This window comes from Crassostrea angulata, chromosome 1 (assembly GCF_025612915.1).
Source record: "Crassostrea angulata isolate pt1a10 chromosome 1, ASM2561291v2, whole genome shotgun sequence".
NCBI lineage: Eukaryota > Metazoa > Mollusca > Bivalvia > Ostreida > Ostreidae > Magallana > Magallana angulata.
Window position 1 is genome coordinate 52,870,604 of NC_069111.1, and position 27,966 is coordinate 52,898,569.

Genomic DNA, 27,966 nt, shown 5'->3' on the forward strand with positions numbered 1-27,966 from the left:
CACTATGGTCATCCGCCAACGTGCAATTAGATCCGCCGAACGGTTTTACACGGACCAATCAAATGATACCTTACTTGATGTTTTGGAAAATTTAAGAGAAAATGGCCGTCTCTCTGGAAGGTTGAGAGAGAAACTTTAAGACAATAAAATCTTAATTATCGGCCAAATTTGAAATATATTTAGTTAAATAAAAGGCAGAAACATGACATCAATACATTGTGTGGTCCATCCACTCCCTGGAAGCGATACACAGCTCAACGATAGGTAAGAACAGCAGGAAAAGATTAGAGCGAAGAAGAACAAAAATTATGAAAATCGAGCATGTGTTGTGAGAACGTCCGGTTTAAATAATAAATTATTTGTGAACATTTCAAGAATTTCATGATAAAAACCATGTAGATCAAATTATTTTAGCGCCTGTAAGTTGTGTATGTTGGGGTCAGGACGTTCCCTAAACGAATATTCCTGAAAGGTATTGGCCAATGACCATACATGGTGAACATATTTATGTATATAACCATTGACACGTCCTCCTACAAGTCGGAGGCCATGTACATTCTGGACGTCTGGTTTCTATTCAGAATTGAAATCTAGCAGTTAAATTCAATATGAAACTCCCAGGCATGATAATTCTACAATTCTACATTGTGTAATGCTACAAGTCTACAGTGTATGTTTATTGAATTCAAGGAAAAATCTGTTTTTCTTGATTTTCAATGTGTCTTTTGAGAGATATATTGTGTCTAATAATTGGTTGAGATAAGAAGAATGCAACTTTTAAATATTATATAACATCTTTTACTAGTTTGTTAATTATAACATCACCGATGATTATAGAGAGAGATCACATATTTTGTTTATCATGAGTCAGAAATCATTAACATCATTTGATTAATAACACAAAGATATTGGAATTTGTGATATATAATTGTGCTCTTGTTGTTACATAATAATAGTATAAAATGACTCATGATAGATTATATAAATGAAGACTTTAGGACATCGACAATTAACATTTAAAAGTTGTTGTTATTCATTGACAAGAGAATATGCAGCCCAGTCACCTACATTTTTGATCTGCAGAAAGTTGATTGAAATTCATTTTGAAAATTCACGTTATTGAAATTATTCATAAAGAGCAATTACTATTTAATAAAGATTCTGACTTCTTAACAATAAGATGTCTGGATGCAGTAAGATGAAATCTGTAATATAATTTTAGGATTAGAGAAGTAGCCGAGAGGATCAGCCATCATGGCTTTAATAGTCCACCTGCCTTCAGCGCCCTCACAAACGTGACAGTCACACAATGCGCAGTGGGGCCCAACTACATGGCTTTCTTGTTGGAGGTTTGTCTGATATCTTATTTTCAGGAACAAAATGCACAATCAATTTATTTGCTTTAATATTTAATGTACATGTATCACAACAGTATGGTTGAGTTGTCTTGAAACAAGAATTTATATATAAGGGAAGCTTGATATATGATCCATAAGTTTATTGTTATGTGGAAAAAATGCATTGACATGAGATAACTAAGTTGTGTAATGTGATAAATAAATATGTTGATGGTTTCAGGATGGGCGAGTCTGTAGACTCTCGTATGGTATTGCTGTTGACAAACTAGATTTGAACAAGTCTGATGGAAAATCGTAAGTTTAAAAAAACCCACCAATGTATTGACAAATTTTTATTGTACACTAATATAATTCGTTGACATTTGATAACACTCATGCCCTTTATTTATTAACAAATTTTGTACGTATTAAACACTTCGTAAATGTTATCAAATGTGTGTTTTTGTTTTGCTGCAGTAAGCCTGTGAGCCGGCCGGAGCGCAGTGAAAGGACTTCGGGAATCCCCAGCAGGAGTAGCTCTTTGGTGGTAGAGAGTCCGATGGTCCTGGTCTCTGATGTGCTGGGGTCTAGTGCAGATCCTCCCACAGGGTGAGTTATATCTGCCTACAGGGTGAGTCTGAAAGTCATAACCTCCCACGGATAAGACAGAAGTCAAATCCTCGTATGGGTAAGACAAAAGTCATATCTTCCTACAGGTTGAGTCTAAAGTAATGAGTCTAAAGTCAGATCCCCCACTGTAAGTCTAAAGCTAGATCCACCCACAGGTGAGCCAAAGTTATATTCAACCACAGGGCAAGACAAAAGTCCACCCATAGGAAGATTCACCACAGGGTGAGTCTACAATGAAATCCTTCCACAGTGTGTGTCATAAGTCCCCACTCCCTCAGGGTTATACCTCAAATTCATTTCAGTTGTTTGATTCAAACCTGTTAGCATTTGTAATTAAGGAGTTTTTCACACTATTGAATAGTAACATTGACACTGTGTAAGATCCTGCCTGGTATTTGTATGTGTGGTCTCTATTTGTAGACGTTGGGGAAGCACCACCACCACAATAACAGGGTCCACCACCACCCGCAGTCAACCGGCCTACAGCCGCATGCAGAGGACCGTTCATGTCAGCCGAGGTCGAAGGTCAGGGGTCATTGTGGGGAGTAGACCCCTTGTGCCTGCATCTGTTGTACCAGAGGATCTGATAAGTCAGGTAAGGGAGTAGCTACTAACATTGTAATGTTTAAATGGGTCTTAAAAGGATTGTTTTCTTCATTGCTCAACATTTGAATAATCAGAAAGTCAACTGACATTCTCTTTATTTAGTGTGTTAGAGACAATTTGTTAATTAAGTTACATATATTTTTGGGAACAAAACTTGATTTAGTGATATATGATATACTAGTACATGTGATGAACATGTGTATGATTAACTTGTAGGACATGGTACCTGCTTTTACAATTATTATAATTTGATCTTTTAATATGTTAACTAGATGTGAATGTTTATTTTCAGTGTCAAGTGGTCCTACAAGGAAAGTCTCGCAATTTGATCATTAGAGAATTACAAAGAACTGTAAGTTTGTTTATCTTAAAAAAATGTTTTCTTTTAAGTCTTAGATTATAAGTGCAGAAACCTTTGTAACAAATCTCCAGATGGTTGAATCAACTGCTGTAATTATGTAGAATTCAGAGAGAGGCTAGGGTTACATGTACAGTTGTGATGGATGGTTGAATAACTGTTTCTTAACATTTGGCAGCAGTTTGACAAAATGAATAATTCTTGATTTAAAAGTTTGAACAATTTTGAATCTACGATATATCACAATGCTTTCATCATAATTTCACAAGTTTTGGTTCAGAAATAAAGTTTAAGAATGTTTGTTTGAAACCTAAGTTGAACTAAAGTTTTCACTGAGAACTTGGTAAACTATTTGGGCTAAATGGCATCTTGTAACAAGAAATGTAGTTGGTTTGATAGTCAGTACTGTTGCTTAATATTTTGAAGCAATTTGTCAGTATGAAAATATTTTTTGCTGCCTTGTTTCCAACGAGGTTTTGTTTTGATTTTTGACAGAGCTTGGAAATGAACCAGGTGATGAACAATCTCTGGAGAATCTTAACAATGTCAGAACAAATGATATTTCTGTTGCTGCTTTATGTTGCACTGTTTTGATTTTTGACAGAACTTGAACCAGGCAGTGAACAATCTCCTGAGTTTCTGAACATTGTTAGAATATATTATAGTATTTCTATAGCTGCTTTTTGTCACGCTGAGGTGTTGTTTTGATTTTTGACAGAACTTGGATGTGAACCAGGCAGTGAACAATCTCCTGAGTCGTGATGATGAGGGTGAGGTGGAGGATGATGACAGTCAGGACTCGTACATGCCGGACGACCTGATTTCACTCCTGGACGGTGGGATGCACTCAGAGCACCCCAGCGTCATCATTGATGCAGACACCATGTACAATGAGGACGTGTTTGGGTACTCCACACTCAGAAGTAGGGCGTCCAGCACCCGTCCCAGGCTAGGTTGGTGATAATCAAAAGGGAATCTGTCTGTTACTGAAGAAGCTAAATGTCATAACTGTGGAATCAGTAATATTTGTGGGGGCTTAATTTTCCTTAATTTCATGGATACCTCTTACCAAGGAATTAAAATCACCTATGGATAATAAAAACGCAGTCTTCACTAAATACACATGGGGAAAAGCCATTTAATTACATCCCAAAGTGTCTTAAAAATGGTTTGTTATGCAAGATAATTGGCCCCCATAAGCTTAAAAGATTCAACAGTATATGTGATTATTCATTTAAGTACCACACACTGAAAAACAGTTAAATTTAATATATGTTATAATAACTGGTTACCTCAGAGCACCTTCTAGGACAAAGTTAAGATTGTAGCCATCATTTATTCATTGAGATATTTTTGAGATACCTATGCATGTACTTCAACATATTCATTGCAGGTGACAGGGACCGTGACTTAGATAGAGAGAGCAGGGAGTCGATATTCCGCATCAGAGATCGTAGACGCCTGGACACCACACTGAGAGACGAAACGCTGAAGTCACTGGAGCGTGACAAGGCCGATTCCTTGTTGGAAGGAGAGAACCTGAAAAAACAGGCACTTCCCACACAGACCCCGGTCAACTTTGGGGACGACGTGCATTTCCTGATGGAGAAGGTGAATTGTGTAATCTATTATCTTTACTAAATTGAAAGACTTATATTGACAATCAGAAACTAGTGACTTATTGATTTTTTTCCTGCAAAGATGGAATTAGGAAATGAGGGAGGAAAAAAAATTCTTGAATATTTTTTGGAAAGGACCAGGATTTTACGGAATATAGATGTTTTCCTTTCTTTATACATTTATTTTACAGTTGCATCTGAAATTAATTTTGCTACTTTAGAATTTGTTTAATTGTTATCAAAATTGTAATTGATAAATGACATAATGAAGAAATTTTCACTTAGACTCTTGTATAGGTCATGATGTCCATTCCAACTGCTTTACTTAACACTTCAATCATTGTAGGATGGAACCCACTCAACATTCACCCACATTGCTGCTATGCACTCTGACCTGGTTGCCGTGGGAACAGATGGACAGCTGTACAGCTGGAAATGGAATGAGGCAGAACCATACAAACAGCATGATGTAAGATCCACAGAAATGCATTGTATATTACTGTAATTTATGAAATAGATGATAAGAGCATCAAACATGATGAACAGCAATAAGAATACTACTTAGCCTAGTATCTGACTTTTCTCTGATGCATATATGACTTTGATTAAAGCTGTAGTATATGACACAGCTTGATCACATATATGCATACCTGTTAACCCTCCCGCATTGCGCAGGAGACTCCCGCAAAACGGCCTAAAAATCCAAGATCTCCCGCATCCAACCTATCTCCCGCGCGGGAGACAATTTTCTCCCGCAATCGTATTTTGTCTTCCCCATACCCCCCCCCCCCCCCAATTCTGAATCTTTACATGCCAATTTCATCAACCACTGCGGGGTTTTCTCTGATTTTGAGTTTAAAAAGCTGCTGTGTATCTTGAATATATCAAAATCCATACAAGTACTGTCTACCGTGATCATAGTATGACATGTTATAGTCCAGTTTTCTTTTTACGATTACTTCCGGTTTTGACTTAACATGCTTAAATCAGTTACGTATTTAGTTATGCATAGGCCTTATAAAAAAATAAGTGAAAGCTTAAAACATCTTGATTTTACATTGTAACACCAAAGAAAACAATACACAGTCAGTGGTGTCACTTAACAGGTGCACAGGTAAAGCACCCAAGCCATGTGCAGTGAGTCGTGACTAATTCTGTCTGGCCAGCACGGTTGGTAAAAATCAAAGTGAGTTGTTTATACAAGCTACCAATAAAGTGAAGCTCAAGGAAAAAGTGTAAAAGCATTTCACAAGAGTATTTAAAGATTATTGTACCTGTACTATGAATTACGGGGATGGTGTAGACATTACAACAGAGATCATTTTTAAATGATACTGGAGAAATACATGTTAAAATTGTTTTGTGAATTAAAAATCTATCCTATATGCAAGGCAAAAAATAATTCTAATGAATATTATTTTCTGGTATTTTTCTTAACTGGGTTTCACTGCAAATTAAAATTAGGTAAAATAAATTTTCTGTGTTTACCCTAGATGTCAGCATGCAGTGATGGTTCAATACTCAACAATAGGAAGACTTAATATAAAAAGTGGCACTATTGACTTCTTTTGTACCATGCAAACAAAATAATTATAGTTTTCTGAACTTGTACAGCAACACAAGTTGTAATTGCACACTGGTGTTCATAGAAATAATAAAATTTAAAATGATTGCAAATGCATTAATTACAATGGTAAAATAAGGTATCTAACAGTATTTTTAATATATATTTGCATTTCACTTGAAAAAACGTCGTTTACGCAAAATCTCCCCCTTAGCCAAGTTGGTAAGGGGGAGATTCTCCCACATAGCAGCTTCGAAAGGTTAACAGGTATGTATATGGAATTAGGAAATTTGTCATGTCAATGCTGAGATGATCAAAAATTAAACTACAAGAAGCAGATATCTACAGAGAATGTGATAGAACTACTACTTTGTAATACTGACCAGTGTTGTGTTGTTTTTACAGAATCCCAGTATTCGTCATCCCAAGGTGATTCCACTCGGTCTACAGAATGAGAGGATCATGGGATTGTCTGCCTGTGGGGTGAGAGCCTCCGTCTTCACTGAGTCCAACAAAGTGGCCACCTGGGTGGATGACACCCTGAACAGTGTGGCCTCCAAACTAGAACACCCAGCTCAGACCTTCCCAGAGTTCCAAACGGACAAGATCGTCTCTCTCCACACATGCTCACTGTACACCTGTGCCAGGCTGGAGAGTAGCGCCCTCTACTGGTGGGGAATCATGCCATTCGGACAGAGGAAAAAAATGTTAGAGAAAACCAAGAAAAAGAAGAGTAAAGATGGATCTGTTTGCAGTGATATGGCTGCTGGCTCGCTGGTGAGTTAATGGCTGATGGTTAATTCTATTGTTGATTCCCAGACTTACAATCCAGTGTTCTAATACAACTTAGTTTTACACTGTTTATATTGGTTTGATTTTAGTACATCAAAAAATTTATTTCAATGCATTTGTAAAATTAGATTTTGATATAGAAAGCATTTCATGTGCCAGTAATTGAAGTGTCTGTTAATTGACCCTGTATCATTGTTTCCACAGGTTTGCCTGAGGAGTTCACCCATGTACCACAGTGGAGCCCTGGCCTTTGCCACGGTCGATGGTGTCCCAAAAGTAGGTCAGCTGCTGGAGAGTGCCTGGTCGCTGTCTGATACGTGTCGCTTCAAAATCCTCAAACAGACCCCTCTGTAAGTGTACTCATGTACCACCACATCGGTAGGTACTTATATATATCAAAGCTGTGCAGCAGATATCAAAATTGTCGGTTGAAAATATTTCATTTTGTCTCTTATATGATGTGAATTGAAATCAATATCAAAAAGCAAACATTAAGTTCAAGCATTGCAACATTGGGCTTTTACAGAGAACCCAAACCTGAGGTGAAGATTGAGGTGAAATCCTGTGATGTGAAGCCAGACATGCCCCCACCCCCCTCTCCAGACTCGTCAACTTGTAGTGACCATAGCGGCCCCACGCTCATCAGTACATCACTCAGTAAGTATATTAAGGTAAATGTAGATGGAACCATTGACTTGTACATGTATATGCTTCAGACGTTGTTTAGTACCACTTTATTATCAGCACTTAAAATTCAACAAGCTAAAAAAAAAATTAACTAACAAATGTTTAAGGTTGTGAAGAATTCTCCATCCTTCAGAGCTAACAAAGAAGGTTGTGCATTAGTATAAAGTGCTTAACTATATTGTAATTCTTAGAGCGCAAAAAGGCACCAACTCCATTAAAGGACTTTGAGAAAAAGGATGAGGAAAACTGGCCACTGAAGAATGTTATATTTGTGGAGGATGTCAAAACTGTGCCCATGGGCAAAGTTGTGAAGGTAAGAAGATTGTTTCTGTGTAAGGGGGTGAGACTTAGCAAGTTGGGTAAATAGTCAACTTCTGTAAATTTTCCAGAATCAAGCTACATATATTTGTCAACTGAATGTACTTGTAAGCAACAGTTGGTTTCTCTAAATGTTTTTCACAAGCAAGAAATGATATGTTTATTTACTTGATTCCTTGTACGTTATCAAATTATCAAATGAAAAAAAAACCAATTTGTACCTTGGTACACATCACAGAGCAAAAACTGGTCCCTCTCTAATAACCTTACTTTATAACACCTATCCTTATCTTCTGACTGATAACTTCTGTCTCTCTCTGTTGACTAATTCCCCTTCCTCTGTTGACAGGTAGACGGAGCTTATGCTGTGGTCAAGTTCCAGTCCCGGGATGCACTGGATTCGGGACTTGGGAGGGAGGACCCAGTCAGCATGCTACAGGACTGTCGGATACTCAGGAAGGACGAGCTACAGGTGAGGACAGGTTATAGAACTATAAGACAGGTAGTTGCAGGTAAAAGTTACTTACATGAATACCTTATTTGAAGTATGAATTCAAAATGTAAGTAATGTGGTTGATTAATCATTATTTTTAGCAAAAACCAACAACATAATCTCATTTAAGTTCAAGGTCACATAGAATAGTGTTTACATGTACAGATATATTCTATACAGTAGGTTGTGTGCTGGTTTAAAACTTTGATATAGTGAACTGATTTTGATTATGAGTGCTTTTGATGGTACAGGTGTTGAAGAGTGCCAATGCCCCCCGCTTGCCTGACTGTTTCCAGAAGACTCCAAAGAAGGTGACCCTGACAGAGAGTGGTCAGATACTGGCAGTAGCTGTTGATTGTGAAGGTGAGGGTCAGAGGTCAATCTATTAGAACTCAGTTATTTGTTTACTGTGGAATCATCATTGTTCTTCGGCCACCAATGTTTGTGGTTATCGTGGGTAACCCTAGCCCATGAATTTCCATCACCACGAACATATATACAAATATTTGTTTAATATTCATTTACAAAATAGAACTTGCTACCAACAAAACTACGTCACCATGAAAACAAAGTATATCAAAATTTTCATCGCTTTATTTTGATAAATTTATATTGTTTAAAAGGTATACACCTGATAGCCAGATCTGGATCACGGCTGAGCTACACCATCTACAATTTGACGACGGGGAAGGTGGAACAGGATGCCACATTTCCGACAGATGCCCAGACATTTCTTGGTGAAAACCGTAGCGACATTACTTTACACAACACAGGAGATGTAAGTTTTGTGCAAAAAAGAACACATGTTATTCACGTGATCAACAAGTCAACTTCATTTTTAAGGCGTCGAGCTAATGCTCGGCAGCCTTCTAGCGATCGTCTGGATTGGCAATCGTCCAAAAATTCATGCACTGCACCGCCTTTTTAATGCGCATCAAAAATAAGTTCCTTGAAGTATTAAACGTATTACAAGATTTGTATTCCTTTTATTCAACTAAATTGTGTACAAAAAAACCAACTTTGCCTCCCTGATTATTGACAACTCATTACATATGCTTAATCAAGAAATGGCAGATGAATACAATAAGGTGCAATGTAAACATTCACTAAAATATTATTTAAGTTTATCGCTTACATTTTGATTGGAGACTGTGCCCGATAGAAATAAAATTTGATATGTAAATGTATTTGTTATCGGGCATGGTCTCCAAAATAATTGTAAGCGATAAACTTATCTATAGATTTTGTTGCAATTAATAAACACGATAATGCAGTTGGTTTGGTCGAGCATTTTAGATAGCACGTGTTGTGGATTTGTTTGTAAACAACCATAGCATAGGTAATCTTGTTTCAAACGGGAATTGAAATAAATAAAAGTATGTTTTATTATTATAATTAGGGACACACTGTTAATGTATTCAAATTATGAGCCTGTGAAATGTGCAAAGACTTGTTAAAGCAGAAAGAAAATAATAATTTTTTTCAACTTTGAAATTTCTTCGATTTTTGTAACCATGATGAGTTATTGTATTATAAACTCATCACTACCTATTTTATAACGAAATATACTGATCATTGTTTTTGAAACAGCACAAAACGTTATTTATTTCCTTTTTTATTCTAATATTATTTGATAAACGACTATATATATTAGTACAGAAATTTAAATTATTGATATCATTCTATATAAAAGAAAATGTCAGCTCGACGCCTTTGTGGCCGTTCCGGCCTTTGATTATAAATAAATTAAGAGAAGACTCTCAATATAAAAATGATTATTTACAATGTAATATTTCATGCTAAATACTAACCTAAGGCCTTAGCAGTTTGTGAGAGATTCAGAATGGTTACTATATGTCAGTGTTGATTTATTTGACCTTTGCTGATTTTTGATTGGTTGTTGTTTGACCGTGGCTGACTTTTGATTGGCTATTGTGTAGGAGCTGCTGGTCCAGTTACAGGATGGGAATGGGGCCCTGTACCCCCTGGCCAAGGACTGTGCAGAGGGCATACGTGACCCTCTGTGGTTAAACTTGCCCCCGGTCCGTGCGCTTGGAATCCGGGTCCAGTGTCTGAACCCTGTGGGTAACAACCTGAAGAACAAGGCCTGTATACTAGTGCTGGCCGTAGAGGTGAGGACAAAATTGTTCAGTCTACATGGTAAAACAGATCTTCAGATAAAAACTTTCTATAGACCAAGGTGCCCTGAAGGTAGACTTGCTCTTTGATAATATTTCAGTTGATGATGTTCACAGTTTACATTGTATCTAATGCACTCACAATCTTAATGTATGAAAACCCATCACCATCTAATGTATATTCTACTACAGTTATTGCCGAGATCAAAGAGATGCCGCGGACATTATTCTCCAATATACCACGAACGTCATCAGTAATTTATCAGATCAGAAATACCTATTTGTCTCGCACTGATCATGGAAGTACAACTTCAAACCGTAAAAAGTTTTAAAACCATGTCAATTTCACGTGTTAGTTCCAGTCAAAACAATGTGTATTGCTTCAAATCTTTATTTTTAAGAGATCAATGCGGCTGTTCCTAGGACCTCCCTAGCACATTTTCACTGCATGTTTTTACATAAAATGTATAACGTGTAGTAGTAATAATCGTATTAAATTGCCCTTAAAATATTAGGAATGTGATTCAAAGATATTTTATAAATAAGTGAAGAGTAATACCGTATAATCCTAAGAAAAAGTCTGTCGTCTGCATGTGATTCCTTTGATCGATACACATGTAAACATTACTAACAAAACGTTTGGGTTACACGGAACAGCAGTCAAAATGACCTAGATCGTCTCTCTATAGGAGAAACGATCTGTAGAAATACTTGGCTGTTAGTAGAATAGAAATAAAGTTCTTGTTTTTGTGAATGTTGCAGGATAACCTCCTCGGTCTCGAAATGTTGTTTGAAATATAAAAGCCTCGGCTAATGCCTCGGCTTTTATATTTCAAAACAACAATTCTCGACCTCGGAGGTTATTCTGCAACATTCACGAAAACTCGTACTTTATTTCTTAATCCAATTTTCTTCATTTGTTGCAAACTTTACAGAAACGAAGAAAATCTGTAAACATTTATATTTGCGTATGTCAGTTTATGCATTTTATTAGATTTTTGAAGTATATTACAACAACATAATTTCTGTTTTATTTTCTGCGATATCAAGTGATTATGAAGAAAGCGAATATATATTGTTGTGAAAAAAACTACATATTTAATCATGCATAACAGGTTCAGCCACTTTCTTGCTTTAGCTATTTTACAATGTTTGAAAAAATACTCATTTGAATACAGATGTTTAACAATGACTGACACTTGTTCAATGCATTGTGTGTTTGTTTCTACCTCCAGCACCAGACCCTGATACCACACATTCTGCGCTGTGACGTTGAGAAGGTCAAGTCCATTCTGTTGTCTCTGGAACAGGAGCAAGGTACGTCTCTGCTGGAGTCACTGTGTCTGTTGAGATCAGTGCAAGCTTAACATACTGGTCAATTTTCAGTGATTTAGAATTGTTACTTAATTTTCACTTGCATGTCCTTCATGAAGGCTGGAGTTGAATTTATTACGTGTAAATTGGATGTTGTTACTCTCAATTTATTTTACTAATCTTGTAAATTTTTTATGTGTTATTAAGTTTAATATTTCATAAAACTACATGTATATCGAACACTTAGAACACTTTTAATAATTTTGTTCAGACTCTGCTGCTGTTCAGAAGATGCAGCAGGACATTACAAAGGAGCACTGTGATGGGAACAGGAACATCCTCCACACGTGTGTGGCAATGTGTGCCCCCACCTCAAACAAAGACTATGACCAGGGTAAATATACAAAACCTTTAACAACTGGAACTTCGATTTTATGCCAATGTTTTTTACCTTACTATACCTGTGAGATTCCTGTATACTGTAAACCAATGTTTCTGAAAACTATAACACTTTTAATAATTTAACTGGAACTTCGATTTTATGCCAGTGTTTTTTACCTTAATGTACCTATGAGATTCCTGTAAACCAAATTTTATTCAGATGTTCGAAAATTTTGCTACATTCGTTGGAATCTCATAATCAGAAATATTTCTTACAACAAACCAGTCTATTAGTCGGAAAGACTAGATATTGGATAAATTGTCACTGGGGACTACTGTGGAATCATTAAAATTTATAGGGGCCAATTTTCATGGATTGTTAATTTACAGGGTTGAGGGGGGACGTAATTTCGTGTATTCTATTACTCCTATGAAAGGAGTTATGACTTTATAATACTAATTAAAAAATTTGTGGAGGATGTTAATTCTTGGATGAGAGGTACCCACAAATTCCATGAAAATTGAGCCACCACTAAATCTAATGATTCCACGGTATTGTTACTGTATCACCAGTAAATAAAGAAGTAAAGTCTTCACGGATAAAGTTAGTTTACAGCCTACATTTACAATTGTTGTCTCCTCACAGAGCCTGTCCCACTGTCCACGGCTGCTGCCCCTGGGAACGCCACCACCAGCAGTAGTTCCTTTAGCTCCGCCCTGGAGGCCATTAATGCTGTCAGCAGTGCTGTGGATGCGCTTAACGCCATCCAGTCACGCACCAGCGACCCCAGCTCTAGATGGTCAGAATTCAAGCACTCTCAAATATTCTGAATAGACCTGTGAATAGAATAATTATGTCAGAAATGTGTTAAAATATAAGACATGGTTACACAAAAATGGTTTGTTGTTACAGTGTGAGCCTGAGGGAGATGATGAAGCGAGCATCGTCAGCAGCTCGAGCTGTCAGTGGTATTGATGTGAGAGAGTCAGAAGACATGTCCATACCAACCCTTCAGTGGCCTCCTGACCCCCCACCAAGCTATGACACCCTGCAGCAAGGTACGAAGCTTTTCTAAGTAACCCAGTAGCACTTAACATACCTGTGAATTATTATTTTCATTGAGTATCTGAGCACCATGAATGTTCTGACTATCCAACTATTTTATGATGGGTATAATTAACTCTTACTGTATTGTAAATTCCAATCTTCAGATTTTTAGAAGAGGATGCCTTTGCATCGAAAAAGTTTTAATATCTTTAGCTATAGTCATACATGTAAATAGCATTAATAAGTATAAACACCTCTATCTTTCAGAGCACAACATTTCGCGCCAGTCATCATCCAGTGGTTTGGGTGCCCCCCTGGTGTCTGGAGAGTTCAGCACGGTGTCCATCCCGCCAGTCAAACTGGAGGAGAAGGAGAGACGTGTCAATGCCATGGCCATTCTCCGCCTCCTGTGTGACTGTCCACAGCTACAGCGCCACTTGGTGGAACTGCTCTCAGCAAGGTCAATGGAGCTTATCAATCTGTGCTCTTATTTCTAATGGTCCTTTTGATCTTATCATGTCAACATTTTCATTTAAAGCTAAAAAAATCTTAAACTTCCTGAAACTACGGGAAAATTCCCTGTAAATTATTTTCTTTCAGGATTCCTTAAATTATAAAAGATCCACAAAATGTTTTGTTGACTTCTTTTGTAGGAATGCAGATGGTTGTACAGTGTTCATGCAGGCGGTGCGCAGCTGTTCCTATGCAGCAGCATTAGTGGTGTTGGACACTGCTAAGAGGGTAGCCACCAATGAGTCAGGCTGGCTGGACCGGGCCACATTTATGCAGATGCTGTACCCCACAGGCTCTAGTTTGGACAACTCCCCCCTACAGATGTTATGTTGTAACGACACCTGTAGTTTTACCTGGACGGGAAGGGAACACATCAAACAGGTGAGATTAAGTTAATAAAAGGTGTAAAAGGAATTCCATTATAAATAGATATAGATAGATTGAGAGATATTCATCAGTTTGCTAATTATTTTGTATTGTTTTGTTCAGGATATCTTTGAGTGTAAGACATGTGGACTGGTGGGGTCCCTGTGTTGTTGTACCGAGTGTGCCCGCGTTTGTCACAGGGGACACGACTGCAAGTAAGTGAAGGACAGAAACAGTGTTCAATAATGGTACTATACAGCTTTAAAGGGAAAATCAGTATTTAAGAATGGAAGTAAATAAGTACTGGAAGAGAAACAGTAGTTTAAAGCTATTGAATTAGAAGTTTGTACAACAGTTTATTATATTGGTGTTGAGTTATTACATGTATTAAAAATGGACGTTGGTTGGGATTGCAATACATTTTTTATTTTAATATGGAACACTTTAAATGAGTTCATATTAGAAAAAAAATGATTATTTTACAAAGCTTACATTCAAGGGGCTTTTCAAGCAGAGGCTTTTCTTGTAAAATCATTACCTTCTATTTAGGCTGTTTTAGCTGTAATCATAAAGATTGAGAATGTTTTTCCAACAAGTTGACACTGATTTACATGTCACTTTAGAATGAAGCGGACCTCTCCGACAGCTTACTGTGACTGCTGGGAGAAATGTAAATGTAAGGCGCTGATTGCCGGCCAACAACAGCCTCGCTTTGAGTTATTGAACCGACTGTTGACAGAGACAGACCTGGTCAAGCTGCCCAACAGCAGGTCAGTCGGATGTAATCATTTGTTAGAGGACAGTTAACTAAAATTGGATTTTTTTATTGATGTTAAATTATCAATGAAACTTTTCTTATTTAAGAAATTTTAAATCAACTATTTTTCGATTTTCCCTCTATGTTTTATCAAAAGAGAATTTATTTTCATTATTTTTAATGTTTTAACAGGGGAGAGAACATTCTTCTGTTCCTGGTACAGACCGTGGGTAGACAGCTAATTGAACAGAGGCAGTACCGCCCAAACCGATCACGGGTCCCCACCTCCAGAAAGGCTATCCCCCAGGATCCAGGTTGGTATACCTATAAGGCCTTTCTGTCACATAGTGTTACATGTACTTTGGAATCAAGGGATTTGTGATGGCTCAGTTTTCATGAATTTTATTGGTAATACTCAGCCATGAATGATTATCCACTACATCTTACGAAATGCAATCATTTTTTATGATGAGCAAAATAAAAATCGCAAAATTACCCCACCCCCCATTACATTTGAAAAACTTGCCAACCAAGTAATTTGGCCATCATTATTCCTAATGATCCCACAATAAATAATTATTGAACAAGTCTGAGGGAACTTTTAATATATATAAATCTTGCAAACAACCCCATAACTTAATTTTTTAGTATCCGATCATATCAATGTAATGTGTGATTAAATAAAATGGTTACCATTATCTGAATTTGGAGTTCCCTGTTTATAAGAAATATATCGTTTTGACTTTAGATGCCGAGATGCCAGAGCATGACCTTGAACCTCCACGATTCAGTCGGCGCTCGCTGGAGCGTATCCTAAATGATTGGACAGCAGTCAAGTCCATGATCAGGAGCGGGATGAAGGGAACCGTTTCACCAGACGTAGTATACGAGGACCAGCTATACCTGGACAGTCAGAGTGGGACAGCCAGACTGGACAAGTTCACCCACACCTTGCTGGTCAAGTGCAGCGTAGAGGTGAGAAAAGTGCTCATCTGTTTGATAATCAGTGGCTAAGCTGGTGATAACTAACTCCCATAATTGCATAACTCTTTAACTGTCCCCTTATTTTTAGTTTTTTATGTTACCAGATGCACTTTTTACTGTCTTATTTTAACTTCACTTGCTTTTAAGCTCATGTTTGCTAAGATTTACTTGTTTATTGCTTGTAGATGAAAACTTTCAACTCTTGTGATGAAAGAGTTATATTCAAAAATATTCTTAATACATTAACATGTATGAACTTGCAGCATATAATGAAGTGTGTGTACTCTGTGTATTTTACAGATGCTGGATACCTTGTTGACCACATTGATCAGAGAAATGCAGAACGACAACGTCGAGGGAAGGAAGGCGGAGGCCAGGACCGTGACTCGCAGGTTTATCAGGTCCGTGGCCAGGATCTTTGTTGTTCTGAACATCGAGATGACACCAGCAACAAACAAAAAGAAAAGGTAAGCACCTCTCTTTAACTTATTACCAATGATTGCTTTAATAATTATTTATAGATTTATCTTGATATAAAGCTCAGTATGTGGATTTATCTGTATATGAAACTCAGTATTTGGGTTTTTATATTAGTAAGTTTATCATAATAACACGGTATTAGCAATTAACATTTGCTGATCCCTTCACAGTTCCAGCATCACAGCCTGCCAGCCCCTGGTAAGATGTAAGCGAGCATTCAATGCGCTGATCACTATTGCTATCGAGGAGCTGTGTGAGATTGCCGATTCTCTGATTGCCCCGGTCAGGATGGGGGTTCTTCGCCCCACTGCCCCATTCACCCTGGCCACTGCTAACATTGACGCCATTCAGGTATGTATTCTGGAATTAAGTACATGTTCTAGCTTTTTGGTGTGATTTACTGTTATGGAGTCTGTACGTTGATACCATCTCGTCAAGTATATGCAAAGATATGCCATGTAATTTTGACAAAATTTAGGAAAATGTTATAAAAAAATTTTAAAAACAACTTTATGAAATGTGTTGCATTACTTTCAACAACTGTTCCAAGTCTTATAATCAAATAATCTTGATATTACACAGGGAAGCGAGGAGATTTTTAACATTGATCCCCTGCCCCCCAGGTCCCACCCTGCTGACTCAGAAAACCACTCGGTGTCCTATATCTCCCACCCCCGCATCTCCCAGAGTGAGGCCTCCCAGAGGGGCGGTCAGGATCGGGAGGACGATGAGATGATGCAGCAGGAGGAGGTAGGATCACCACTGAGGGCCGAGTGATGGTCATTTAACCAGTGTAGAAATGGACTGAGCTCTAACAGATGCAAAAGGCATCAGAAATCAGCAGAGACATTAATCTCCTTAACCTTTATATACCTGAAGTCTTATTTGAAATGACCTTATCTCACTGGTATAGTTTGTTGAGACAGGCATTTAAGAATTTACCATTTTATAATTTACATTTTGGGCTGTTTTGATTAAAGCAAAAAAATATTTGATATGAATTTAATTTGATAAATAAGAAACTTATGAATGTGCAACTTGTAGGAGGCTGCAGAAGGAATGGGTGGTGACGATGACCAGTCGGATCACGAGGATCGAGATGACCACCAATCGGAACACTCCGACCAGGACCAGGTGGACAATGAAGGAGGTCAGAAAATTAAAACAAAACTTGCTACATAGACTCGTTATTTATCAATAAATACTAATTGTTCTGTATCAATTGTGGGGTGTCCTTATGCACAAACTGGAAGATATGATGGCATCATTTGACTTGATTTGCTATCTGAGCAGTAATAAACTGTCACAACATTAGGCATTTAGCAGGTCGTTGTCCTGGAAACTGGTCTGTATCGAGTGGTTTGTTTCAGGTGCTGCTGAGAGTGACATGGACCTTGATCTACTGGCCGAGTCAGAGAGTGACAGTGAGAGTAGTCATAGCAACCAAGACAACGTCAGCGTGCAGCGGAGTGCTGTTACTGCGGCAACAGCAGGATCTGATGCAGGTAATGCCCTTGTTTCTACATGAACTAAATGTAATGTATGCAAAATTAAGTGGATGCACAATGAACAGCTTGTCTTGGTTAAAGATTATCAATCAGCTATTGATTTATGTTTTTATGTTCAGGACTGGGAAGTTTGGCCCACTTTTCTGAGGATTCCGGAGAATCGTCCAATCAGGAAGAAGATTACGAAAGTGAGGGTGAGCAGAGTAATGAAGGAAATGATGCAGACGATATAAATTACATCGATGAACAGCTGGAGAGATGTCATACTTCAGGTCCTTAGTGCATTTGATTCAGTCTGGAAAAGATCTTAGTTATTGTTTACCACATCAGGAAAACAGTAATTAAGATTGGGTCCTATGAAATAAGTTGTATATTGGTTTTATAGGTTCACATGGACAGAGGACACTACAGGCTCCCCAGACCATGCAATGGGCCATCAGACAGAGGGAGACCCCCGCCGCCCGACCCCCACCTGCCTCGGGAACCACTACCACCACAGGTCAGTGACCTGTAGGGTCGTCAAATATCATGTCATCAGTGTTTGTATTGTGATTGTGTGAAACTAGCTTGGACAAAGTATTTTCACAAAAAAATTGTAAAGGGGGAAACACTTTATCACTTTTTCCATTTGTACATCATCTTTTTTATTAGCCCATTCATAGATGCATCTATTTTGACCTTTTATAGTAAAGGTCAGGGTTACATTTATTATTATTTATACTATAGATGTAGACAATGATATTCTATTGTAGGGGGAACTGGTGGTCTGATTTATATTGACCCTGCTACAATGAGGAGAACCAACACAGTTACCACGGCAACAGTCCACCATCACCAGGAGAATCAGGTCACAATGACGACCACGGCCAGTCAGCTGGCACGGGCCTTCAGTGTGGTGGTCAGGCAGGTGGCGGACCTGTTGACTATGATACAGGACTACAACGCCCTGGCTCCCGGCCTGCCCAGAGTCCTGGAGATTTCTGACCAGGAAGCAAGTGATTTACAGGTAATCTGTATGAGCAATTTACAATGTCATGGATTGCTAATTTTTACAGATACATTTCTCTAAATTAGTTGAATTTAATAAAGTTTTGTTTTATTAAATGAAAAGAAAGTAAATTCATAGAAAATAAGTCCTCACAAAGTAGAAGAGTGAACAACAATGAAATACACAAGTTAAAATATGTTATATGAACACAAGTATGAATGTTTTATTAGCACATACATACAATGTAAAAACCTTTGTGCTCGTATATGAAATCAGAGACTACATATCCACTAATGTCCATGTTTTAACAGTGTTACACAGAGATGCACCTCTCTCTGACCTGGGACTGGTTGATTGACATCATGGACTCCACAGAGGCACAGCTAAGGTTTGGTGCTGCCCTCTGTCACACAACAGACCCAGCCAATCCAAATCATCCGTTCCACTCCAATTATGTCCGGAACCTTAGGGAGCGCACCAACCGTGAGGAAAGCCGGATTCTGCAGGCTCTTGACAGGCGCAGAGCCCGGTTTGGTGCTATTGGTGAGTGAATGAAAAATGGGTATACATACTTAATTCTGTCATTCAGCCGTTTTCCATCAAATCGCAAGAACATAAAATCGCGAGTGCTGATTTTTTTATCAATGTTTCATGTAGTTTACAATGTACAAAAAATAAGAGCAAGATTTTAAATTTCAAGAGAAGCACCTCTTGCGATTTTATGCAAATATGAATACCTCCTGTTTAAATAGGAATCTACAGTATAAGTACTCTGGTTTTTAATTTTGTAGTAACTGTAGTACAGTCAACCATTTTTTACTATGATGATCTGAGTTGTATCAGTTTTGGATGTAATCAAGTGTAACTACTTTTTAGGAACTGATGGTAACCTAGCTCGTCGAGAATTCCTGAATTACGCCCTGTCCCTAATGAGATCTCACAACGACGAGCACGCTGACTCACTTCCGAGTCTGGATATCTCGTCCATGAGACATGTGGCCTATGTGTTTGATTCCTTGATTTATTACATGAGGAGTGGTATTGACACAGATGCCGATGTCTTCAGGTTAGTTTTAGTGGTTTGTAAAAATTTAAAAGTGTTGTCATTGATTCAAGAAAACAATTTATAGAACTATTAGAAGAGAGTATTATGAATCAGCTCTGAGAAAGGGGAATCAATTTATGGTTTACATTTGTAGAGATGGAATATCTGTCATCTCTTGGGATCATGATGAAAATGAGAATGATGAACATGATGAGGACCCAGTTACAAATATGTCCATGGACAATGAGAGTGTGGATGGAGAATCAGATGTCACAACCAAATCCGGCAGGAAGCATCCATTCTTCCATCGATCTGACTCCACAACCTTCCTTGGCTGTCCTCCACCAGATCCATTTCAAACTCCATTGGTACAGGCTCTTCCATTGGCTGATCAGCCACATCTCCTCCAACCAAATGCCAGGAGAGAAGATCTGTTTGGAATGATTCGTCAGACTGTGATACCCTTTAGGTCATCATCCGATATGAAGTCTGCTCAAAAGATGTCTGGCAGCAGAAACCAGTTTGACAAGCTTCCAATCAGAATGGCTCTCTCTGAGCGTCGCCCAGGCAGCTGCTTGATTCAGCCAGGAACGTTACCCATGGCAACAGTTCCTGGTCCACTGAATCAGCCCGGACCTTCTCATCTTCCGGATGTAGCTTTCAGTAGTGCTAGTGTGATAGTGAAGCCGCCCTCACAAACTTTGTCCACTCAGATGGCTGCCAGTCAGCAAAGTGTGGACACTAATTTAGTCAGCAGTATTCCTCTTCCAGGACAGAGTGCAGAACCTTTTAAGTCCCATGAAATGTTAAATCAAGCCAGTGTTATTGTACATTCCAGTGGTGCCCAAGGTCTGCAGGTGCCTGGACCAGCTTATTCTGGTTCCCCTCTCCCTGACCCCCGGTACGTACCAGGGGACAGGCGTGCTGACCAAGTCAGCCAGGCCAACACCCAATCATCATCACAGGACAGGAGCCTGGACACCCAGTCCCCGTCTATGGGCTCTCTCCCCACAGATTCCTCTGGGACCTCCTTGATGTCCGGGGCTACAACACAGTGTAGTACTGGTGGAACCTCGTCCCTGGCAAAGAGTAGTACAGAGAGCAGTGGAGTGTCCATGGACGCCTTACAGGGAGCTATGATGGAGTCACGGTCCCTACAGTCCCTGTCCTCAGAGAGCATGTCTGACTCCGCCCCTTTCCCTGACCAGACCCCAGGGCCATCCACCATGGAGATGGCTGACCAGAGACCCCAGTCCTCTAGCGATGGACCCTCCATGCAGGCCAGGTAAGAGGCCATCACCTGTCAATGCATTCTGAGAGTTTTTACCTCTTTACACAAAATAATTTCTTTCTCTTTGATAGGACTTATTAAATCTGTTTAGTTTTTACGTGTAAACTGTATGTATCTTTTGAGGGGGACGCTAATACATATATTTTTACATTTGAATGAGACATGCATTTTTTCAATGTTTTCAAGCATAACCACATTACTTTGCAACTTAGATAATATCCATGTACATCTGTAGAATTGTCTTTTAAAAATAGAATTTTATTCTCAATAACCATGTACAATGTATCTGTATTTTTCTGCAATAACCAATTTTATTGCTTTTTTATTCTGTTCAATATCGCAAGAAGGTGAATAAAACAGAAATTTTATCAGTTATTATGCTTTAGAATTGCAAAAGAATTACTTTTGAAAGAAAAAAAAATCAGAAATAAAATTTGAAAAAAAAAAAATCAGGGTACTTAATTTTTACAAAATTTGCAGTATGGAAACGAAAAAGGAAAACCTGTGCTGTATGACCTTTAGAACAACAAAATTTTTGATAGACTGAATACACTAAATTCTGTTTTCCTATTTAGCTACAATGACTCTCTGCCCCCAAGCTCTGTGGACAATGGACTAGATCTTGTGGGAGCTCATGAGAATGTGTGTAACACGGTGGACATAGAAACCTCAGCTGTCCCCCCAGGTCTGGGACCTGTCAGGTAAGACAGCAGTCTACACTCTGGGTAGGGTGAATGGCTCAGAACAAACTTTAATTGCTGACTTGTATCTATTTATGATAATTAAGTTTACACTTCCAACAAAGCCATGAAAATATTTAATTTCTTCTTTGTGAATAGTGCATTGAAAGCATTCAGAGCCAGTTAAATTAAGTACATTGCTAATGATCATCTTAAAGTTTCAACTTTATGTACATTTAATGTCAATTATTGCAGGATGAATCCTCTCAGTAATTTGGTGTCACATGACGTGTTGCTGGGCCGCTGGCGCTTGGCCCTGGACCTTTTTGGGCGTGTCTTCTGCGATGATGTGGGCTCGGAGCCAGGGTCAGTCATCAGTGAACTCGGGGGTTTCCCTGTCAAGGAAAGCAAGTTCCGGCGAGAAATGGAGAAAATCCGAAACTCTCAGCAAAGGGACATCATTTTAGATGTAAGAGTTTTGTTTTTATCTCTGTTTCAAATTTGTTTTATTTTATTGTTTACATGTGTAATCACAATCAAATTTATTTTATTTTAATTAATATATTAAAACAGAAAGAAGTCAGCTATCTTGAAATAGCATTTTGTTCATTTGTGTAAATCAGGTGGAGAGAGACAGAAATTTGCTGATCGTGCAGTCTTTCAAACAACTGAACACTCAGTATAACAGGAGAACCAACACTAGTGGTCCCCCACTGGCTGTACATAGGGTCAAGGTCACCTTCAAGGACGAGCCAGGGGAGGGAAGTGGAGTCGCTCGGAGCTTCTACACTGCCATAGCTAACGTAAGATAGGTCTTTTTAAATAACGTTTCTTTCTAGTTATATGATTGAGTTATATATAAGTTAGGAACAAGTTGTGAACAAGTTGTAGACAATTTTTTTTTATATCAACAGGCTGTTTTGTCGCAAGAGAAGCTTCCTTCCCTGGACGGTGTGCTGATTGGTGGCAAAAACCTACAGTACAGTATGTACATTTATATGATTGATTGATTAAAGTAATTGTCAAAATAAGAGGCCAGTCTTTTCCTTCAATGAAAAAGACTGCTTCTCGAATTGTGAGCTTTGCATTTGATGATATTATGTGTTATGTAGATTTACTACAAAGAGCCAGATCAAGGGAAAGGGAGAGAGAGAGACAGCGAACCAGTCTACGTAGGCAGAGGAGCAGGGAGAGGGATACGCGGCGTAACCTGTCCTACGATGCCCCGCCCTTCTACATGCCAGCCGACGCCCCTACCTCCAACAATAATCCAAGCTCTGCTGGACCGCCATCCTCGGACTCCAGCTCGGATGGGGCCCCTGACACAGTGTCACAGTACCGCAGACAGTTGGGGGAGAGGCTCTACCCTAAAGTTCGGGCACTGCAACCCGTATGTTAATCTATTATAGATTGATAAGGCCAAAGATAAATGAATATTGTGTTTCCTATTTCAACCTCAAATAATTGAATAGGCTTGTTAGATTGGAAAAGATTGTTTGGTTTTTTTTAAAACATTTAATTATTATTTTTAAGTTTTGCCTGTCAGACAACCCTTATGAAACATTTTAAATACATGTACTAAAATCGCTGTCTTTTCTCATGACATAATAGTTTTTCTTAAACGTCAAGGAGTTAATTAGTTTCAAAAGTGGAACTCAAAATTAATACTTCAAGAATATTTGTCAATGAGTTAAAATCTTAAGGATAAGCTTTGTATATAATTTAGGGTTTGTAAAGGAACAGGATACACTAAATTATCTTGGCCTTATCTGTAAGGCACATGGAATGCTGGTTCTTAAATGTTTATAGATTTTTTTACCAATCCCTATCTTGGCTTTGCAGTCCCTGGCACCCAAGATTACGGGGATGTTACTGGAGCTGTCTCCCGCCCAACTGTTACTGATGCTGACCTCTGAGGAGACACTGAGACAGAGGGTGGATGAGGCTGTAGATATCATCATGTCACATGGGAGGTATGTAGATATCATCATGTCACATGGGAGGTATGTAGATAACATCATGTCACATGGGAGGTATGTAGATATCATCATGTCACATGGGAGGTATGTAGATATCATCGTGTCACATGGGAGGTATGTAGATATCATCATGTCACATGGGAGGTATGTAGATATCATCATGTCACACAAGACGTAGGAAACAACTCTAGTGTTATCATGCTATCTTAAACTTTGATTTTTGATTATTTGGTTACTTGATTAAAGCTGAACTCTACACCAAAAGGCATTGTCTGCCATATTTTTCCTTTCATCGCCAATGTCCTTTCAACCCCTATATAAGCAACAGACCTCTTAACAGTTCAAATTATTTTGCTTCAGAGGTCTCATCTGTGTGGATGTACATTTTGCCTCTTTTTGGTACTTGGTCGCGATGGAATTTTAAAATATTACAAACTTTCCAACCCCAGAGAATACTTTTATCACATAAACAGGTCAATGCATTATTTACAAACAGAATATGCACATAAAATGAGAAGTACATGAACAAAATCTAAGACCACGAAAAGAATACTGGGGTTGGCCACGAGTTTCAGGTGTGCAATCATGTGTAATGAAGTTGGAGGGTTAAATACCTCTGTTAAGGTGCCTATTAATGAGCGGTGTTCAGTTTTAATCTTTAGCAATTGTTAATTGCCATTTAGATTCTTTGTTCATTATATAGGATTGTATGATTGTAGAGCTGAGACAGGAAATGTATTGAATTATTATTTCTATTGCTGATTCTTAAGTGTAGAAAATAAATACTGATATGATAGTTGATAAATCTGATGATCATGGTGCTCATTTTAGGGAGTTGAGTGCAGAGGCCCTTTTAGACTTGGACATCTTTAATCTGTCAGCCAATGACAAGAAGAAGAAATCGACAGAGCGTAAAACCGAAGTGGAAGAAGAGGAGGAACTTGAAGATAACAGCCCACTGTTCTGGCAGCCCGGAAAACGGGGCTTCTACTCTCCCCGCCCAGGCAAAAGTGCTCCTGAGAGGCTCAATGCATTTAGGAATGTGGGAAGGTACTTATTCAAAATACAGTATACACAGATCTGTTTTAGTCTTCAAGTCTGGACTTCGCTATGAAATGGGGAATTGCATGGTTTTTGATGTAGTACTAACTAAGAAAGATACTACATGTTCATGTGCAAATTTGACACAGTACATTAACATATATATATATGTGAAAGATAAATGGAACTGTTTTGATTTTAAATTTTTAGAAACAATTAAATATCATTGGAAAGTGTTTGTCTTGCATCGATTGTGGTGATAAATAAAATTTTCAGTAAGAAATTTTAATTTGTTGCAGGATAATCGGCCTTTGCTTGTTACAAAATGAGATGTGCCCACTGTTCCTGAATCGCCACGTCCTGAAGTACATCCTGGGCCGTAAGATTGGCTGGCATGACCTGGCCTTCTTTGACCCAGTCATGTACGAGAGTCTCCGACAGCTGGTCCTGGACTCTGAGCACAAAGACGCCTCCGTCCTCTTTGCTGCCTTGGACATGAACTTCTTTGTACAACTTGGAGCAGAGGAGGTAAAGACTTTTAATTTTACAGGGGCTTTGCAAATGGAGCCCTTTAATGAGGTTGATTTGTAGATATATTAAATAAAAAGAAAAGCATCTGGAGCTTAATTGCATTGTTATTCTTGTGACAGAGTCATTAGTGTAGAATTTGTATGTCTGGATTCTTACTTTACTTTCAATTCTGTCTTTGATAAGTGAAGTTTTCAAATTTTAGCACAAAATGAAATTAATTGAATAGTACAGTAAAAATATATTCATGTTATGTTTTTTGAACATGCCATTTCAAATTTTTCATGCGAATAGAATAGTCTGTTTTAAACTAAAGAGGACCATGTACTGATTATAGGGTGGGGAGGAGGTGGAACTGATCCCTGGGGGTAATGATATTGAGGTCAACGCCCAAAATGTCCATGATTATGTGCGGCGCTATGCAGAGTTCAGAATGACCAAAGTTCTGGACAAGGCCCTCAAGGTAATTCCCGTCTTCTTCAGTCTGTTTATAGGAAAAACAACCATAAAGAGGCTTTAAATTTATTGATTTTACTAAAGAGCGTTCTTTTTAATAGAGCTAAAAATCAAAGCCTTTCTTTCGTAATTGTGAGAAAGACATCAACTTCAAGGAGCAAAAATAATTATTTAATAAATCTTTTATATATACGAAAGTGTTCTTTGTAATTAAAAGATATTTCTGATAGTTATCTAACTAACACTTTAATATGTTTTGACATATGCAAGGTATTGAAAACTGAAATATATTCAGAATCGTATTCTTGTTTCAGGCCATCTTTAAAAAGTTGTTTGTTTGCTCTCTCTATTATTGTTCTCCTCAGCTTTTAGCTGTACTTTATTTTTGTAACAGCACATAAAGCTGTGCATGTTTGACTATACATTATATTTTTTACAGCACAAAAGCACATAAGCTGGATGTGTTTGACTCTACTCTACATTTATTACAGCACATAAGCTGGATGTACCTGACTTGACTTTACATTTGTTACAGCACATAAAGCTGGGCGTGTTTGACGTTATCCCCAGTAACTCCCTGGAGGGCCTGACTGCCGAGGACCTGAGACTCCTGTTGAATGGGGTAGGAGACATCAATGTCCAGACCCTCATTAGCTACACCTCCTTCAATGACGAGAGCGGTACGTGTCGCAGTGTTAGAGTAGATGTAGAGCAACGGTGTATTTTAAAAATAAGTTTTTGATTCATTTTTAATTTTCTACGTTAGAGGAAGTAGGTGTCCTAGAGAATATCAACATGGTCACTTCATGTGAGAAGGTCAAATTCAGATTGTTGGGAATCTGCATATTGATATTCTTTAATTTAATAAGGGTGTCACCCTAGTCCAGACATGGTGACAAAGAGTCAATTTGAATTGAATACCTGTATATAAGAACCTCTGATTGTGATGTTTTTCAGGTGAGAACAACGACAAGGTGCAGAGATTTAAGCGATGGTTCTGGTCCGTTGTGGAGAAAATGAACAACCAGGAAAGACAAGATCTGGTAAGACTTAATTACCAATTACATGTATGACTGCTCTTGTTAGGGTGGAGCACGGAGACTGTGATGGGAGGAGGAGAGATGAATAGGAAAGAGGTGTTCATGATTTGGGATTGTAGAAATGTGTAAATCTTTTGCGAAAACCACATTCTAAGTTAGGAGTATCACATTTATTTAATGTTTCTAATCACATACCATAGTAAGTTTGATGCATAATAATCAAGGTTAAGCCATCTAAAATCTAAAATATTATTGGTTCAACTTGATGATCTCTTATAGCTATTTTTGAGTACTGTAAATTTGGTTTAATAATTTTTTTAATGTCAAGCCATGTAATATGGCTTATGAAACATAGAGCACCTCTCATAATATCAATGCTAATGCTTCTAATTTAAGGATTAAGAGCAATATTCAGGTATGACTTGACTGATGACCTCCCATTGGATCTATTACAGGTGTACTTCTGGACGTCCAGTCCAGCTCTTCCTGCTAGTGAGGAGGGATTTCAGCCGATGCCCAGCATCACAATACGCCCCGCGGACGACGACCATCTTCCCACGGCCAACACCTGTATATCACGGCTATATATACCGCTGTATTCATCCAAGGTGGTGCTACGCAGTAAAATCATCCTGGCCATTAAAACAAAGGCATTTGGATTTGTGTAGCCTCAGTGTGTCTGACTCACATTTTATATTTATGACACATGCACACATTTGTGAGAATAGGACAGTTATTGAGATTTACTCAGCACTGGAGGAAAGCTTAGAATGAATAAAAAAGTACTTTTTAAAGATTTTACAAGGTCTTACCTTTGAAGAAATCTTCAGTTTTTCATAGAGAAAAATGAAAAATACGTGTTCTAATCATGGTGTTCAATATCTTTTTAGTTTTAAATCTAATAAATGTAATATGCGAGTCTGTGTGCTTGTATGTAATCTGTGATGTTTGTGTGTTTATGTAGAAAGCAAAGAGATGCTGATGATAATTGAATAATGTATCGATTAAATCTGAAAGAATCCAGA

At 38.2% G+C, this 27,966-nt stretch overlaps 1 protein-coding gene across 2 annotated transcripts; it reads left to right on the forward strand.

Moving 5' to 3' along the window:
* Window positions 1-101: 101 nt before the first annotated feature.
* Window positions 102-27,966, forward strand: LOC128180192 (E3 ubiquitin-protein ligase UBR5-like). 2 transcript variants are annotated; one of them, XM_052848091.1, is made up of 50 exons: window positions 102-264; window positions 1,223-1,349; window positions 1,579-1,652; window positions 1,815-1,946; window positions 2,388-2,562; window positions 2,866-2,925; window positions 3,650-3,884; window positions 4,325-4,542; window positions 4,897-5,019; window positions 6,520-6,891; window positions 7,111-7,256; window positions 7,433-7,563; window positions 7,785-7,906; window positions 8,261-8,383; window positions 8,656-8,767; window positions 9,028-9,182; window positions 10,345-10,536; window positions 11,778-11,859; window positions 12,128-12,250; window positions 12,884-13,037; window positions 13,151-13,296; window positions 13,553-13,745; window positions 13,939-14,179; window positions 14,288-14,379; window positions 14,788-14,934; window positions 15,114-15,235; window positions 15,670-15,896; window positions 16,206-16,372; window positions 16,556-16,736; window positions 16,968-17,135; window positions 17,430-17,535; window positions 17,756-17,890; window positions 18,013-18,165; window positions 18,279-18,392; window positions 18,646-18,899; window positions 19,193-19,424; window positions 19,758-19,947; window positions 20,081-21,211; window positions 21,793-21,918; window positions 22,153-22,366; window positions 22,521-22,700; window positions 22,812-22,881; window positions 23,010-23,287; window positions 23,740-23,870; window positions 24,708-24,926; window positions 25,217-25,445; window positions 25,783-25,908; window positions 26,437-26,581; window positions 26,859-26,944; window positions 27,397-27,966. In XM_052848091.1, the coding sequence occupies exons 1-50, from the start codon at window positions 203-205 to the stop codon at window positions 27,607-27,609; spliced, it is 8,934 nt and encodes a 2,977-aa protein (XP_052704051.1). In that variant the 5' UTR covers window positions 102-202; the 3' UTR covers window positions 27,610-27,966. The 2 variants fall into 2 exon arrangements, with proteins under 2 accessions (XP_052704051.1, XP_052704062.1); XM_052848102.1 differs by having other exon boundaries at window positions 18,013-18,087.

What these genes read in the sequence shown, in the direction of transcription:
- LOC128180192 (XM_052848091.1), top strand. Translation starts at nt 203, where the DNA reads ATGACATCAATACATTGTGTGGTCCATCCACTCCCTGGAAGCGATACA. An exon ending in CCAGGTGGACAATGAAGGAG is followed by an intron (nt 17,536 to 17,755) that starts GTCAGAAAATTA and finishes GGTTTGTTTCAG; the next exon opens with GTGCTGCTGAGAGTGACATG. An exon ending in CTCCTTCAATGACGAGAGCG is followed by an intron (nt 26,582 to 26,858) that starts GTACGTGTCGCA and finishes GATGTTTTTCAG; the next exon opens with GTGAGAACAACGACAAGGTG.